We start from the raw sequence: 13,452 nt of genomic DNA on the forward strand, positions 1-13,452 counted from the left end.
ATCAACCTGCTTTAGTTTTCAGCTTGTTTAGCTGTTCCTGGAGTTGTTTTGCCATCACCTGCAATTTCTTCATTTTTTTAGTTTGCATCTAGATTTTACTTAACTGTCATAAAACCTGATTCAAATTAAATAAATATGAAATCTAGGTATGATTTTTATAATATTTCTGCTTAGAATCCTGATAAATATTCATTTATCTACGACAGTTACATGTTTCCAGTGGTTTTTATTTTCATTGTTATACGTTTTTAACCGTCGACCTGGATTATAGCGCCAGATGTGGTTGCTAGGAGATCTGCAAAAAAACGACAGAGCATCTAGGAACTTCGATTACAGTGGTCAAAGCTTTTCTCATTGATTGGCCTGGTTTCTTGTCGCATGACATGAAAGGGATCCTTAAAATGCCTCCTGGCACACCGCCACCCCTTACAACAGTGACTGTTGAGGCAGTCAATGGAAAGTGTTTAAAATACAGTCGATGTATGCAGCACCTTTCATCCCCACCTTTCTGACTGAAATCCATCCTTCTCTCTGCTTCTCTCTCCCCTCCAGGTGTTTATGATGAAGACAGCCAGTGGATAATCCAGGTCAACAGACTGCAGAAACTTATCGACCGCCTAGAACAAAAGGTTACTTGACCTTTCGCTCAGCCTTTCCAGTCTCCTCTCCTTCCTACCTTCTTCTTGTGGGTCTCTTTCTGACATTTCCTGTTTCGCATCTTTCTCCTGTCTCTGTTTCAACCATCTGAGCTTTGCATCATTTTCTGAAACTAACCTGAGATTATGGCAAGTGGATTTAAAACTGTGTCAACATATTCACTCGTCCAACAACACCCACCCACATGCAGACACATGCACATATGTACGTATAGAGGCAGCACCAGCTGCACACAAACCATCATGGCTGCTCTCTGCATGAAATGTGGTGTAAAAAGTAGATAAAATAAATTGACATGCAAACCCAGAAAAGCTGTGATCTGTTTACATTACAAGTGTAAGACTGTGAACAACTGCAAGCATGAATATGAATAATATAAATATCTGAAATTTAAACCCCAGTTGACTCTAAATGCTCATTTTTTTCAAAGCATTATTATGATTACAGTTTTTTACAGACGCTAGGACACATTTCTCAATACTTAGGTCACGTTTGCAAAACTCCTCACACAGTGAGCACAACAGAAGTCTATGTGGGCTAAACTGAGGATCAGTTATCATTGTTTTGGCACAAAATGCATTCAATGACTACATCTCTCAAATTTCATGAATTATCTTCTCACTCAGACACAACACCTGCCAAAAATCTTTGTACGGACAGGACATTTTGCATGTGCTTACATACTGTTTTCAAAACTGTTAAACTTATGGCCAAAACAATAACACAATGCAAAACTTGAAAAGACAGCAAAATTCAACAACAATATTTTATTGAAACATATTTTAAATCTAAAAATGCAGTTTAACCAGCCACAGCTTATTCTCATTGTAGATGAACATCTACACAGGTGTTACTCCTTCAATTTTTCAACTCCTTCAATTCTGGCATGCCAGAAGATTCTTTCCTAGGTGTATTGCCCTAGATGATGTCATGGTCCGCGGCCCGGCGTCCGGGGTGCTGCTGGGATGTCCACGCCCACGAGCGTGGCTGCTAACCCCACACCTGCATCCCATCCCAGGCGATCATCAGGTGGACTATTTAATCCTGCCCTACCTGCTGCTCCACGCCAGTCCGTAGTCGCCTCTCAGCGATCACAACTCGGCGTGTTTTTGTTTACGAGCCACCTGCCTGTCCACCTGTCCGCCTGAGATTTGGTTCACCATCAGCTTCGCCGTCTCGACCCTTTTTGGAGCTCCACCCCCCTCTGGTTCACTCGGCCCGGCTATCACCCCTCTCACAGCCCCGCTCTCGGCGTTCCCTGCGCGGTCCCTCGGTTTCTTCTGGTTCCATACGTTGTTTTTCAGGCTACCCTCACGGGACACCTTTAGTTGCAATAAATATTACTTTCTTTATTCGCTCCTACCCTAGTGTGTGTGTTCTGCTACTGGGTCCTGCCTGCGCTTTCACTGGCTGGAGGGGACCGAACAGCCCTTCGTTATATGGACGGATCATAAAAATCTACTGTACCTTAGAACCGCCAAGAGGTTAAATCCCCGTCAAGCTCGCTGGTCCCTATTCTTCGCCCGCTTCAACTTCACACTCTCCTATCGTCCTGGGTCACGAAACATCAAACCCGATGCGCTCTCCCGTCTGTATTCCCCCGACAGCGAGGCGCCCCCCCCCCCCCCCCCCGCCACCATCCTGCCTGCCTCCTGCGTGGTGGGTGCTCTCACCTGGGAGATTGAGGAGACCATTCGCCAAGCGCTCCCGGGGGACCCTGACCCAGGGACTGGACCGCCAGGACGGCGCTTCGTTCCCGCCGCCGCCCGGGGAGCAGTCATCCACTGGATCCACACAGCACGATTCGCGTGCCACCCGGGCGTGAGCAGAACGGCGCGCCTCCTCAGCAGACACTTCTGGTGGAAATCGCTACTACGGGACGTGAGGGACTACGTGTCTGCCTGTGCCGTCTGCGCTCGTAAAAAATCATCCACGAAACATCCCATGGGCCAGCTCCACCCACTCACTACTCCCCACCGGCCCTGGTCTCACATCTCGCTCGACTTTGTTACCGGTCTCCCCACCTCTTCTGGAAAATGTGTCATCCTCACCGTTGTGGATCGGTTTTCTAAGGCCGCCCACTTCGTCCCGCTAGCCAAGCTGCCCTCGGCTGCTGAGACTGCCCAAGCGTTAGTCACGGAAGTCTTCAGGCTCCACGGAATTCCCCTGGACATTGTCTCCGATCGCGGTCCCCAGTTCACCTCACAAGTGTGGAGGACCTTCTGCTCCGTTCTCGGCGCCAAGGTCAGTTTGAGTTCCGGTTTCCACCCGCAATCCAATGGGCAAACTGAACGCCTTAATCAGGAGCTGGAGACTATGCTGAGGTGCGTAGCCAGTCAAAACCCCTCCTCCTGGGTTACTTACCTGCCCTGGGTGGAGTACGCCCACAATACTCACACCTTGTCCTCCACCGGCTTGTCTCCTTTCGAAGCGTCCCTCGGGTATCAGCCTCCGCTCTTCCCGGAAGAGGACCTGTCCCTCTCCGTCCCGTCGGCCCCTCATCACCTCCGGCGCTGCCAACGTGTGTGGCGCTGCGCTCGCCGCGCCCTCCTGCGCGCAAAGGAACGACAGGCGCACTACGCCGATCGTAGCCGCGCCCCAGCCCCTGACTACCAGCCGGGACAGAAGGTTTGGTTGGCTGCTGGGAACATCCCGCTCCGGGGCACGTCCCGCAAACTGGCTCCCCGTTTCATCGGGCCGTACGAAGTGGACCGAGTCATCAACCCGGTGGCGGTCAGGCTCCGGCTTCCGGCCTCTCGGCGTGTGCATCCCACGTTCCATGTATCTCAACTTAAGCCGGTCCGCCTCAGCCCCCTGTGCCCTCCTTCCGAGCCCCCTCCTCCCGCCCGGCTCGTCGGCGGCCATCCGGCCTGTGCGGTCCGGCGGATCCTGGATGCACGCCGGCGCGGGCGCGGCTGGCAATATCTTGTGGATTGGGAGGGGTACGGCCCCGAGGACCGCCTCTGGGTCCCGCGCTCCTTCATTCTGGACCCTCGTCTCATCTCTGCTTTCCGTGCTTCTCTCCGCAGGCGGGGTCCCGGCCGGTCGCCTGGGGGCGACCCTTGAGGGGGGGGTACTGTCATGGTCCGCGGCCCGGCGTCCGGGGTGCTGCTGGGATGTCCACGCCCACGAGCGTGGCTGCTAACCCCACACCTGCATCCCATCCCAGGCAATCATCAGGTGGACTATTTAATCCTGCCCTACCTGCTGCTCCACGCCAGTCCGTAGTCGCCTCTCAGCGATCACAACTCGGCGTGTTTTTGTTTACGAGCCACCTGCCTGTCCACCTGAGATTTGGTTCACCATCAGCTTCGCCGTCTCGACCCCTTTTGGAGCTCCACCCCCCTCTGGTTCACTCGGCCCGGCTATCACCCCTCTCACAGCCCCGCTCTCGGCGTTCCCTGCGCGGTCCCTCGGTTTCTTCTGGTTCCATACGTTGTTTTTCAGGCTACCCTCACGGGACACCTTTAGTTGCAATAAATATTACTTTCTTTATTCGCTCCTACCCTAGTGTGTGTGTTCTGCTACTGGGTCCTGCCTGCGCTCGGAACTTCGGTTCATGACAGATGACATAAGATGTGATGTGGATGAGAACCTGTGGCCAAATGGAGAAGACCGAGTAGATTAGCATTACTATTGTATGTGTATCAGTGGATGGTGTGTATACAAATTCTTGTATTTTGGGATTACTTAGTGCAAAAAAATAAAAAAAATACATAAACAAATATTAACGAATTCTGCATGATGTCTGATTCATTCCAGTAACATATATTGAAATTATAAACAGAGATGTGTCCTTGTTTTACACAAGAAAACACTGTGTAATGCTACATGTTGTTAGTGTTTTTTAGGTCATTGTTTTGTGGGTGACAAAGTGTGTTTGTCGGCTGTCAACCTTTGCTAGTGTTCTGGAAGAATGAGGTTATTTGAGACCTGAATGAAGTGTTTTGGTAGTTGTAGTGCATTTTGAATGTGAAATGAACTGCTTTGCCAAGCTGACGGTCAGTTAGGAGGATTGTGTGAAGAGTTTTGCAAAAGTGACCTAAGTATTGAGAAATGTGTCCTAGCGTCTGTAAAAAACTGTAATGCTTTTAGGAATCTAATAGAATATCCTTATTTCATTATTTAATGTCTCTCTTTGTATTTTTAATCATCCTTTTATACATTTTGAATTATTTTATGAAGATTTCAATTTTTTATTTTCATTTTTGGTTTATATATTTTAATTTTTAAAAATGTATCGATACAGTAATGTTGTTTTAATTGAATGCATTTATTAATTTATTTATTATGTAGTTATACTCATACATGGTAACCACAAGGACTCAGAAGATAAATCTTAGAGCTCATGAGATCATTACCAAAAAAAGAGCTCTACTAAAACAAAACAAAAACAAAAAAAACAACTGGTTTGTCTGGATATTTCTTTCTTTGTTCTGTTCTGCAACTTGTTTGTGTTGCCAACAGCTGGAAAAATCAGTCACTGCAGGTTTTATGGTGACTTGATTTTCTCTTTTTCAGCTGCTGGAGTATCTTTGAGTGGCTTAGTATAATTCAGAGTTTATATATAATATAATTCATTATTCATATTTCTCATCTTCTGTCTGCACCAACCCATTTTATCTTCTCCTTCTCAAGACAGCTTTCTTGTGATTGGGTTGGCTTCTATGCTCACACTAGACATGTAATTATATGGCCTTAGATGGTCATAGAAAGATATTTGCCTTCATAGACTCGTACAGAAACAAGGAGCAGAGAAGGCTTCCTGGAACTGAGCATTTAGAGCTGTTTGCAGTTTATGGCTCATGGTAGTAACAGCTCATATATGTGACAATAAATCTGTAAAAGCATACCAATGGGCCGTGTAATACTTGTAAATAAAGACTGTGAATGACGGGTTATACACTGAGATAAATGAAAATGAGTCACTGGTAAAGGACTCATCACTTCCTTTTGTTCCACAGGAGATCCGTCTGGAGCCCGTTGAAGAAGAGGTCTTGGAGAGCAAATCGGTTTGTTTTTCCTTACTTATCTACTGTTCACCTGTTTTTCCACAGTGACCACTTCACTGCTCTCACATGGAGGCCAGTCAGTGTTGTCATAGCAACAGCAGAGTTTAAAGTTGCTCTGTCTGTCTTTATCCTCCATCTGTTTGTTTAGGGCTCAATATTCAGTTAGAGTAGGGAGCAGACATTAAGGTGCGAGGACGTGTGAGCTAGGGAGTCGACAGTGCCTCTGTGTTCTTGTACTGTTTCTGCAAAAACCCATAGCTTAGAATACTGGCCATGTGAATAATACAGGACCAGCAGTAGGAAAAAATATGAACAATACATCATCACTTATTTTTATGCTGGAGCCAAACTCTGATGTTTTGCCTGCATCAAAAAGCGCAGTCTAGATGTGGAAAAGTGTATCCTCTTTCTCTTAACCAGGTCTAAAAATCTCTAAAAACAGAAGTTTTGGCATTTTGCTGTATGCAGGTGTGATGACACAATGTCAAGGAGCAAAGACATCAGCAATGATCGTAGAGAAGCAACTGTTGCTTCCCATCAATCTGGAAAAAGACATTTCCAAACTATTTATTTTACAGTAAGAAAGAAGAGAAAATCATTCAAAGACAGCTCTTCCTGGGAGTGGAAGTCCCAACAAATTCAGCCCAAGGTCCAAACCACTGAATCCTCAGAGAAACTACCAAAACCCAAGTGCTACGGCTCAGACCTGCAAGCCTCAGTTAGCATGTTATATGTAAAAGTTCATGACAGTACGATTAGAAAAAGACTGAACAAGGATTCGGATATTTTCCTGGAGAAAGGTTCTTCTCTCTAAAAAGAACATGGCAGTACAGATTAGATTTGCAGAGTTTCTCCTGAACAAACCACAAACCTCCTGTAACAATGGCCTTTGGACTGGCGAGACCAAACTTTGGATAAAACCAAACACACCATATTAGCACAACACCTCATCCTGTCAAGCATGGTGGTAGAGAGGTGATAACTTTGATGACAGCCACAGGACCTGGGCACCTTGCAGTCACTGAATCAACCATGAACTCCTCTGTATACCAAAGTATCCTAGAGACAAATATGAGCAGCAGCAAATTGACAACAGAAAGACTGAAAAAGGAAAGAATCAAGGTGTTGCAATGATCCAGTCAAAGTCCAGACCTCAACCTGGTTAAAATCCTGTGGTGGAACTTGAGGAGAGCCATGCATAAACAAATGGGTAGAAACCTCAATAAACTGAACCAGCATCGTTAAGAAGTGAGGCTTGGATTAGCTTTTGCTAAATAAATAATGTCATGCTGCAATATGTCTTAATGTCACGTGCTGTTGTTCACCTGACGTTATATTACATAATTTTAGAACCATTTTGTATTATGTCTTGATTCGTTAAAGCTTTGAGCTGGTTGAAGGTGTACTTTCTTCTTCACGTGACTGCATTAGGGTCATTACTCCTCGTGCTTGCAGATAAACGAGGGTGAGTAAAACTTAAAAATCTTGGACTAAAGTAGAAAAAAGTCCCAGAAGGAAAATGGCAGTCAGGCACAACAATGTCATTTAGGTTGATTAAAAGTGATATACACACACTTCCTCCTTCACAGATATTTTGATGTATCATAGATGATTGTCTTCATCGCATCACATACCCACTGTACTGTGATTACTTTTTGATTCCCACCATTGCAGGAGGACATGCATTTCTTTTTACCCAAAGTGTAAAACTTCTACTGACAAACAAAATGTTTTCCAGGTTTGTATTTGTGTCGCTGAATGTGCCGGTTTGTGTGTGTGTGTGTGTGTGTGTGTGTGTGTGTGTGTGTGTGTGTGTGTGTGTGTGTGTGTGTGTGTGTGTGTGTGTGTGTGTGTGTGTGTGTGTGTGTGTGTCCACATGCCAAAGGAAACAGTAACTGCTCTTGCAGTCTGAGCTGCCTGGCACTCATTTCATGGCTGAAATGATGACTCACTGACTATCACATCAACACCAGCACTAACAGGATTTCTCTTTAGTTTCTTCCATCATGAAAATCTCAGCAGCATAGCCAACATCTAATATTTTATATTTTTCATGCATTAGTTTCAAAGTTTTAATGCAAAAGCAATTTCAATCATTATTTTGGGAAATAGCTATTTTATATTTTAACACCTTACTGCCACTTAACCCTTGTAAATATAAAACAGATACATTTATCTTGTCTAACGGCTGAGAGAAGCACATGAAACATGTTTAACATGAGAACCCCTCATTGCATGTAGGGTTTTTTAGACATCTCTGGAGGTCCGTGATGTGACACATTCACGTATGTCAAATATGAAATTGTGAAAAAAAAAAAAACAACAATCTCACGTTAGTTAAGATGAAGGTTTCTGACAGATAAGGGCCAAATCAAGTCCTGCAGCTAAATTATTTGCTATCCTGAGCTATCTGCAAAGGACAGTGTTAATGAGTGAGAACTCAAAACTGTAAGTGACATGAAACCACTAAAATCTTTGTGTCATATTGATAATTTCAGTGGATAGCTCAACTAAAGTTTCTGTACCTTAGATGCTTCTTACACTTCTAATAGCTCTTGCAAGCTGTTTTTATACAGCACTGTGCAAACGTCTTTAGCTACCCCTCTCTGACTGCTTTTAGTTCTGTTCTCTGTCAGGATGATCCCACACTGCTTCAATAATAACGAGGTCCAGGCTCAATCCATCGCTAATTGTGTTATAGTATGTTTTTGTGTATCAACTTTTCTCCCTGTTTCTGTTCTTTTAGAATGGCCCCTTCTGATAATGGTCAGGCACAAGGAATGAACTGATTAAAGTTATTGAAAAGGCTCTCACACAAAAAAACGCTTTTAAAGACCTTCTGAAAGTCTGGATCATTGTTTGTTAAGACCACTTTTGGAAATTTACAAAAAGTCTGGCTCATTTGAAGATAAATATAAAAAATAAGAGGTTGTTTGAGATTTTTGTACAGTACTATATGTGCCCAAACAAGAAGAAAGTGGGATTTAAATAGTTTGTTTCAGAGAGAAGACGCCTAAGGAGCATCAGTGAGGCTATTTTATAACACAATATGTGTGCGTTATGTTTATGGAATGATTTGTGTTTGTATCCTACTGCAGAGGCAGCTCCAAATGAAGGTATGCATATGAATGTTTCATGCTACTGTCATTCTCATTACTAATTTGATGCAGACATCTCTTTGTGTGTGAATTAATCAATATGTAATTTTGTTTAATTTGCTGTGTGTCACTGGGAATAAATGGGTTGCTGAGTAATCCAATAATGACCCACAACACAAGACTGATGTGTGTTTGTGTGCGTTAACATGCCTGAGTGGATGCGTCCCTGAGTGTGTGCATGCGTGCGAGGGTGACTTTCTCCCAAATTAGCCACTGAGAGAGCGAAAGTGTGCGCATTTCATCAGACACACCCATACACATATATACACACACCCGCAGTCGTGTTTCAGTCATTTCAAAAGACATTATATTGACTTACCTTCATTTCCTAGAGTCTCACCCTCATTAACACACACTGCCTGCTTTATAGCCAACAGGGAGACCATTCGCTTCCTGTTCTAATCATCTGCTCTGCTGCTGTTAACAATTCCTCATCAGCCACAGGAAATGATTAGCAGGTTTTCTACAGTCATGGGTACACCAGCTCCCCCCCCCCCCCCCCCCCCCCCCCCCCCCCCCCCTCCCCTGCTGTTCACACCTTTGAACAAGATGTCTGTACATGCTTCTTCTAAATGTGTATTCGGGGTCATATTCTGGTCTCTGAGCAAATGTGTTGGCACATTTATTCAGAAGCTGATGCCAAGACCTTATGAGACATGATCATTTTTCACTTTACACTTCTGCGTGAGTCACAATGCACTGAGCAAATTCAAAATCCTGCCAGATTTCCAAACACCTCAGCTCAAACGGCCTCTCGACATACGAGAAGCAGCCTCTGTCTGTCTGACGTCTGTGCGCCTTTAAATGTTGTGTTTGCGTCTTGTCTCTGCAGCACATCCTAATAGTTCAGAGGCAGCTCTCGGTGCTGGAAGAAGAGCTGGAGGAGTTTCGCTTGGCTCTCAGACAGTACATGGAGTGCGCCTGTGCCCAGACTGGATGTTTGCAGTCAGTTTATATTCTCTTTGTTCATTTGTGTCAGGGATTTACTGCTTTTATTTTTATCCTTTCTATTTTTCACATTTTTGTAAAGGCTTGATTAAGACGGGCAGACAGACAGGTCTTGTGAAGCTGCCCTAACCTGAGACTAAAAATATTTCAGCTGCTTTTCTGGCATTAGAAACTATTTTTAACATATTGCTTGCATTTCTAATGAATTATGCAGCTTAAGGAACAGAAATCATAACGCATGTGTTTTAATAAGATTCCACTGAAATGCTGCATAAGCAAAACTAAACATCTTCTAGCAGTGAAGGAAACAAAGTCACACTCTGATATAAAGACAAGAGCCTCACCTTTGACCTTTTGATAATTATGTCAACTCGTGGACCAATTAGAAGAATGAAGGTGATCTTCAATTCCAATATACATTAAATGCCCACTTTATTAGGGACACATGTTCAACCGGTCCTTAATGCACTTCTGGACTGGTTTTCATGTAGCGCTTCTCTACTCAAGCAAATAAGGCGTTTTCTACAACATGTCCCATTCACCCATTCACACACACATTCCAACCCACTATCATGGCAAAGCATGTAATAGACAGCGTGTCCATTTCCCCCTTTGCTTCAAAGTGTGAAATGCACATGCATGAAGAAGTTGCAATAAGCTGCAGTACCAGCAGAGGGAAAATAAATTATTTCAACCCAACATGAAAATAATCACAGGAAAGTGTTCAAACAGACACTGATATGTAAATACGTATTAGCCACCTAGCGTAAAATCTTTCTAGCATAAAAAGACCCTGGAATATACTGCCTCATACCTGCCTCAGTCACTTAATGACTTATTGGCCTTAAATGTATTATGTCCCTCTGATGGAACTGCAGAGGGAGATACTATTATTTATATTATTTCATTTTACACCACTGTTAATCCTTTTGTGGAGGACAGGAATGACACCTGTCCTCCACAAAAGCCTGAGCAGGCTTACTGCAACAAGCAAGAATAACTTGCGGCAACTTCTTCTAAACAGTAAAAATTAATGCTTACTTGCACATGCAAAACAGAAAGGTCAGATGTTTGTTTAAAGGAAGATTAGTTAGAGTTATGAAGAAGGCCGAAACATATTCTTTATATGTCGAACTGTATGATTTGAACCTTTAATTTAAAAAAGTAATTTATTAAATCACTAGAGAAATATGAACATTGCTAAACTATTAATAAGCTACTAGTTCACCACTCCCCAATACTACACAGCATCCTTTGTGGCCTATATCATATGTGTATTACAGTGTAGTAGTGAAATTTAAGCTTGACTAGTGACTTAAATCTATATCAAATTAAATACATATGGCTGGTTTGAGCCATTGTCCTCCTAATAGGAGTAAAGAATCAGTCTTCTGTTATAGCTCAGGACATTTTGTGAGTTCTACTGTTGTGTGCGATCACAACAAAGCAGATAAAATAACATTTGCATTTCTGCCTGCCAAAACCTCCCAAAAATCTGAAGCTCTGTCACCCGAGTCGCTCCGTGAGTAAATTCAGCAGGACAAAACAAATTGCTCTCACATACTGTCACTCTGGTTTTAGATTAATCCCAGCAGCCTAAAGGACAGCTTGACATTTATATGCTTTGTCATGATTGCTTCTCTAAATACTCAGTCATGTTTCAGGCTCACTTTTAAGTTAAACTGTGATTAATAAAACACTAGCCTGCTGCATGAAGCCTCAACATCAGAACGAAACCACACAGTGTTTTTGACAGACCCACAATACCCGCATGCTGTCAGAGTGTAGGACACAATTCGGGCAGAGAAGCTGTGTTGGGCGACATGATGCGGCACACTAATTAGTAACTGCATGACTTGTGCGCTCTCGTGTTTTGTATTTGGCAGCATCGCAGTTCAGCGGCTGGCAAATGAATCACGCTTCATTCTCTATGAATTCTGGGAGCACAACAATGTGTGGAAGAAGTAAGTGTTCGCCTGTCAGAATGTAGTTGTTACTTGAATGTATGTTTTAACATGGAATTTTTATACATATTGTTGTGTCACATCATGTATATTTATCAAAATGAATGATCCTACTTAATTTTCCCAGTTCTATATATAAAAAAGGACAGTCATTGACCCATCCCTTCCCAAACAAACAGCTTGCAATCAAGCATTCCCAGTGTCAAATCACATAGCTAAATGTAATATAAAAGCACAGCGTGGGAAAGCAAATGTATAACAAGATCATTTTGTTTGGTTAAAATCACAAATCAAAGACAAAACCGTTGTGAATAATGCAGACCTGCCAGCATTTCAGGACTTCAGGCTGCATTTCTGCCACAGTCTGAAGAACCGTGAAGGCAAATATTGAGGCGACAGCTGTTTTTCCTTAACTGCTCCACTGAAGTCCAGCTGTTGTCACAAATGCAAAAGACTGTATAAGAAAGATTAAACCAGATAAGCGAAGGAAAGCCACTGGCTGTAGCAACAACAAGCATGGAGGAGATTTAAATAAAGTAGAATCAAAACACCTAAAACACTGGATCTGAAGTGGAGCTTCTAGGGACTTGATATTTATGAGCTCGACCGAGTGGTTAACTTGATAAAATCATATATCATGAAAGTTGGGCATAGAATTCTGCCTTAGGAAGTGAGGCCAGAGCAGAAATGCCTGCATCAACTTGATTTATTTCTAATGACCACCAGGGGGCTTCGTCTATAGCGGTCTGATTGTATAGAGGTTTCTTACATGTGCACATAGTTGTTCACATTATTGGACATTATACAACCAGATAGTAAAACACAAACCAGAAACAGATTGTTGTCCTTCAAACTAAAAGTTTTGTGTCATATTTTGAAAGGACAACTTTTACTTTTTAGGCAACAGTCCATTTCCAGTTTGTGTTGCACTTTTCACAGTTTCACTACCACCTGGAAACTGTTTCCAGACAAGCTGGTATGATTGCAGCAACCGGTGATTGCAGCAACTTGATAGTGACCAAAACAATCATAAACCAACGGGTGAAGGAATACACATTTCTCCCTAGCAACCAGTGGTTGCCAGGTCTCTAGGCGAGCGTGACTGATGCCTTATTCACTTGACCCAATCATGTAGTTTGTGGTTATGTATCCACAAAACTTCAATAGATGTCTGTAAGAAAATGAGCCCACTGCTCACTTGATTACCTCAGTAAACACTTTCCTAGTTTCTGATCTCAGTTGTTAGTTTCTCGGGGTTTTTTTATTGCAGATTGTTCAGCTAACTTATAACTTATAGACACATTTCCATTGCTGGAAAAACAATCCACTTTTATGGATTTTATGAATAAACCTTTATGACTGTTTATGTCCAAATTTTATTTTACCATGTTTGTTATATATAAATATATTTTTTTAATGGTTTTTTATGCTATTGTTCACATGTTGTCTATGGATGTACTGCCATGAACACTTAGCCAATGAGAAGTGTTCAGCTCTGCAAGTCCTGCCCCTAAAGATCATAAACTTTCAGGAAGTAAATCAGGTTGAGCACATTTTAAGGAATTGTTGGTATGGCAGTTTTTTAGTTGCTTTTGTGTACATGTTTACATATTTCTGTTTTTGTTTAAAGAATTTTAATTTATTGACTTTTAATAGCAAATAATTTGGAAAACTAGTGTTACGCAAACAGCTGAACTCAAAATCAATATGAGA

General features: G+C 42.8%; 1 protein-coding gene across 2 annotated transcripts in view; it reads left to right on the forward strand.

The window, feature by feature from the left end:
- necab1 (N-terminal EF-hand calcium binding protein 1) overlaps positions 1-13,452 on the forward strand; it is a 42,490-nt gene that overhangs the window by 27,550 nt on the left and 1,488 nt on the right. Inside the window, exons 8-12 of one of the 2 annotated variants that reach the window (XM_076879294.1) lie at positions 553-629; positions 5,622-5,669; positions 8,768-8,785; positions 9,660-9,772; positions 11,662-11,739. In XM_076879294.1, the coding sequence (XP_076735409.1) occupies positions 553-629; positions 5,622-5,669; positions 8,768-8,785; positions 9,660-9,772; positions 11,662-11,739 (334 nt within the window). The remainder of the gene's footprint in view (positions 1-552; positions 630-5,621; positions 5,670-8,767; positions 8,786-9,659; positions 9,773-11,661; positions 11,740-13,452) is intronic. The other variant, XM_004548137.5, reaches the window with a different exon arrangement.

The sequence above is a fragment of the Maylandia zebra genome, linkage group LG22 (assembly GCF_041146795.1).
Source record: "Maylandia zebra isolate NMK-2024a linkage group LG22, Mzebra_GT3a, whole genome shotgun sequence".
In the NCBI taxonomy this organism is placed as follows: domain Eukaryota; kingdom Metazoa; phylum Chordata; class Actinopteri; order Cichliformes; family Cichlidae; genus Maylandia; species Maylandia zebra.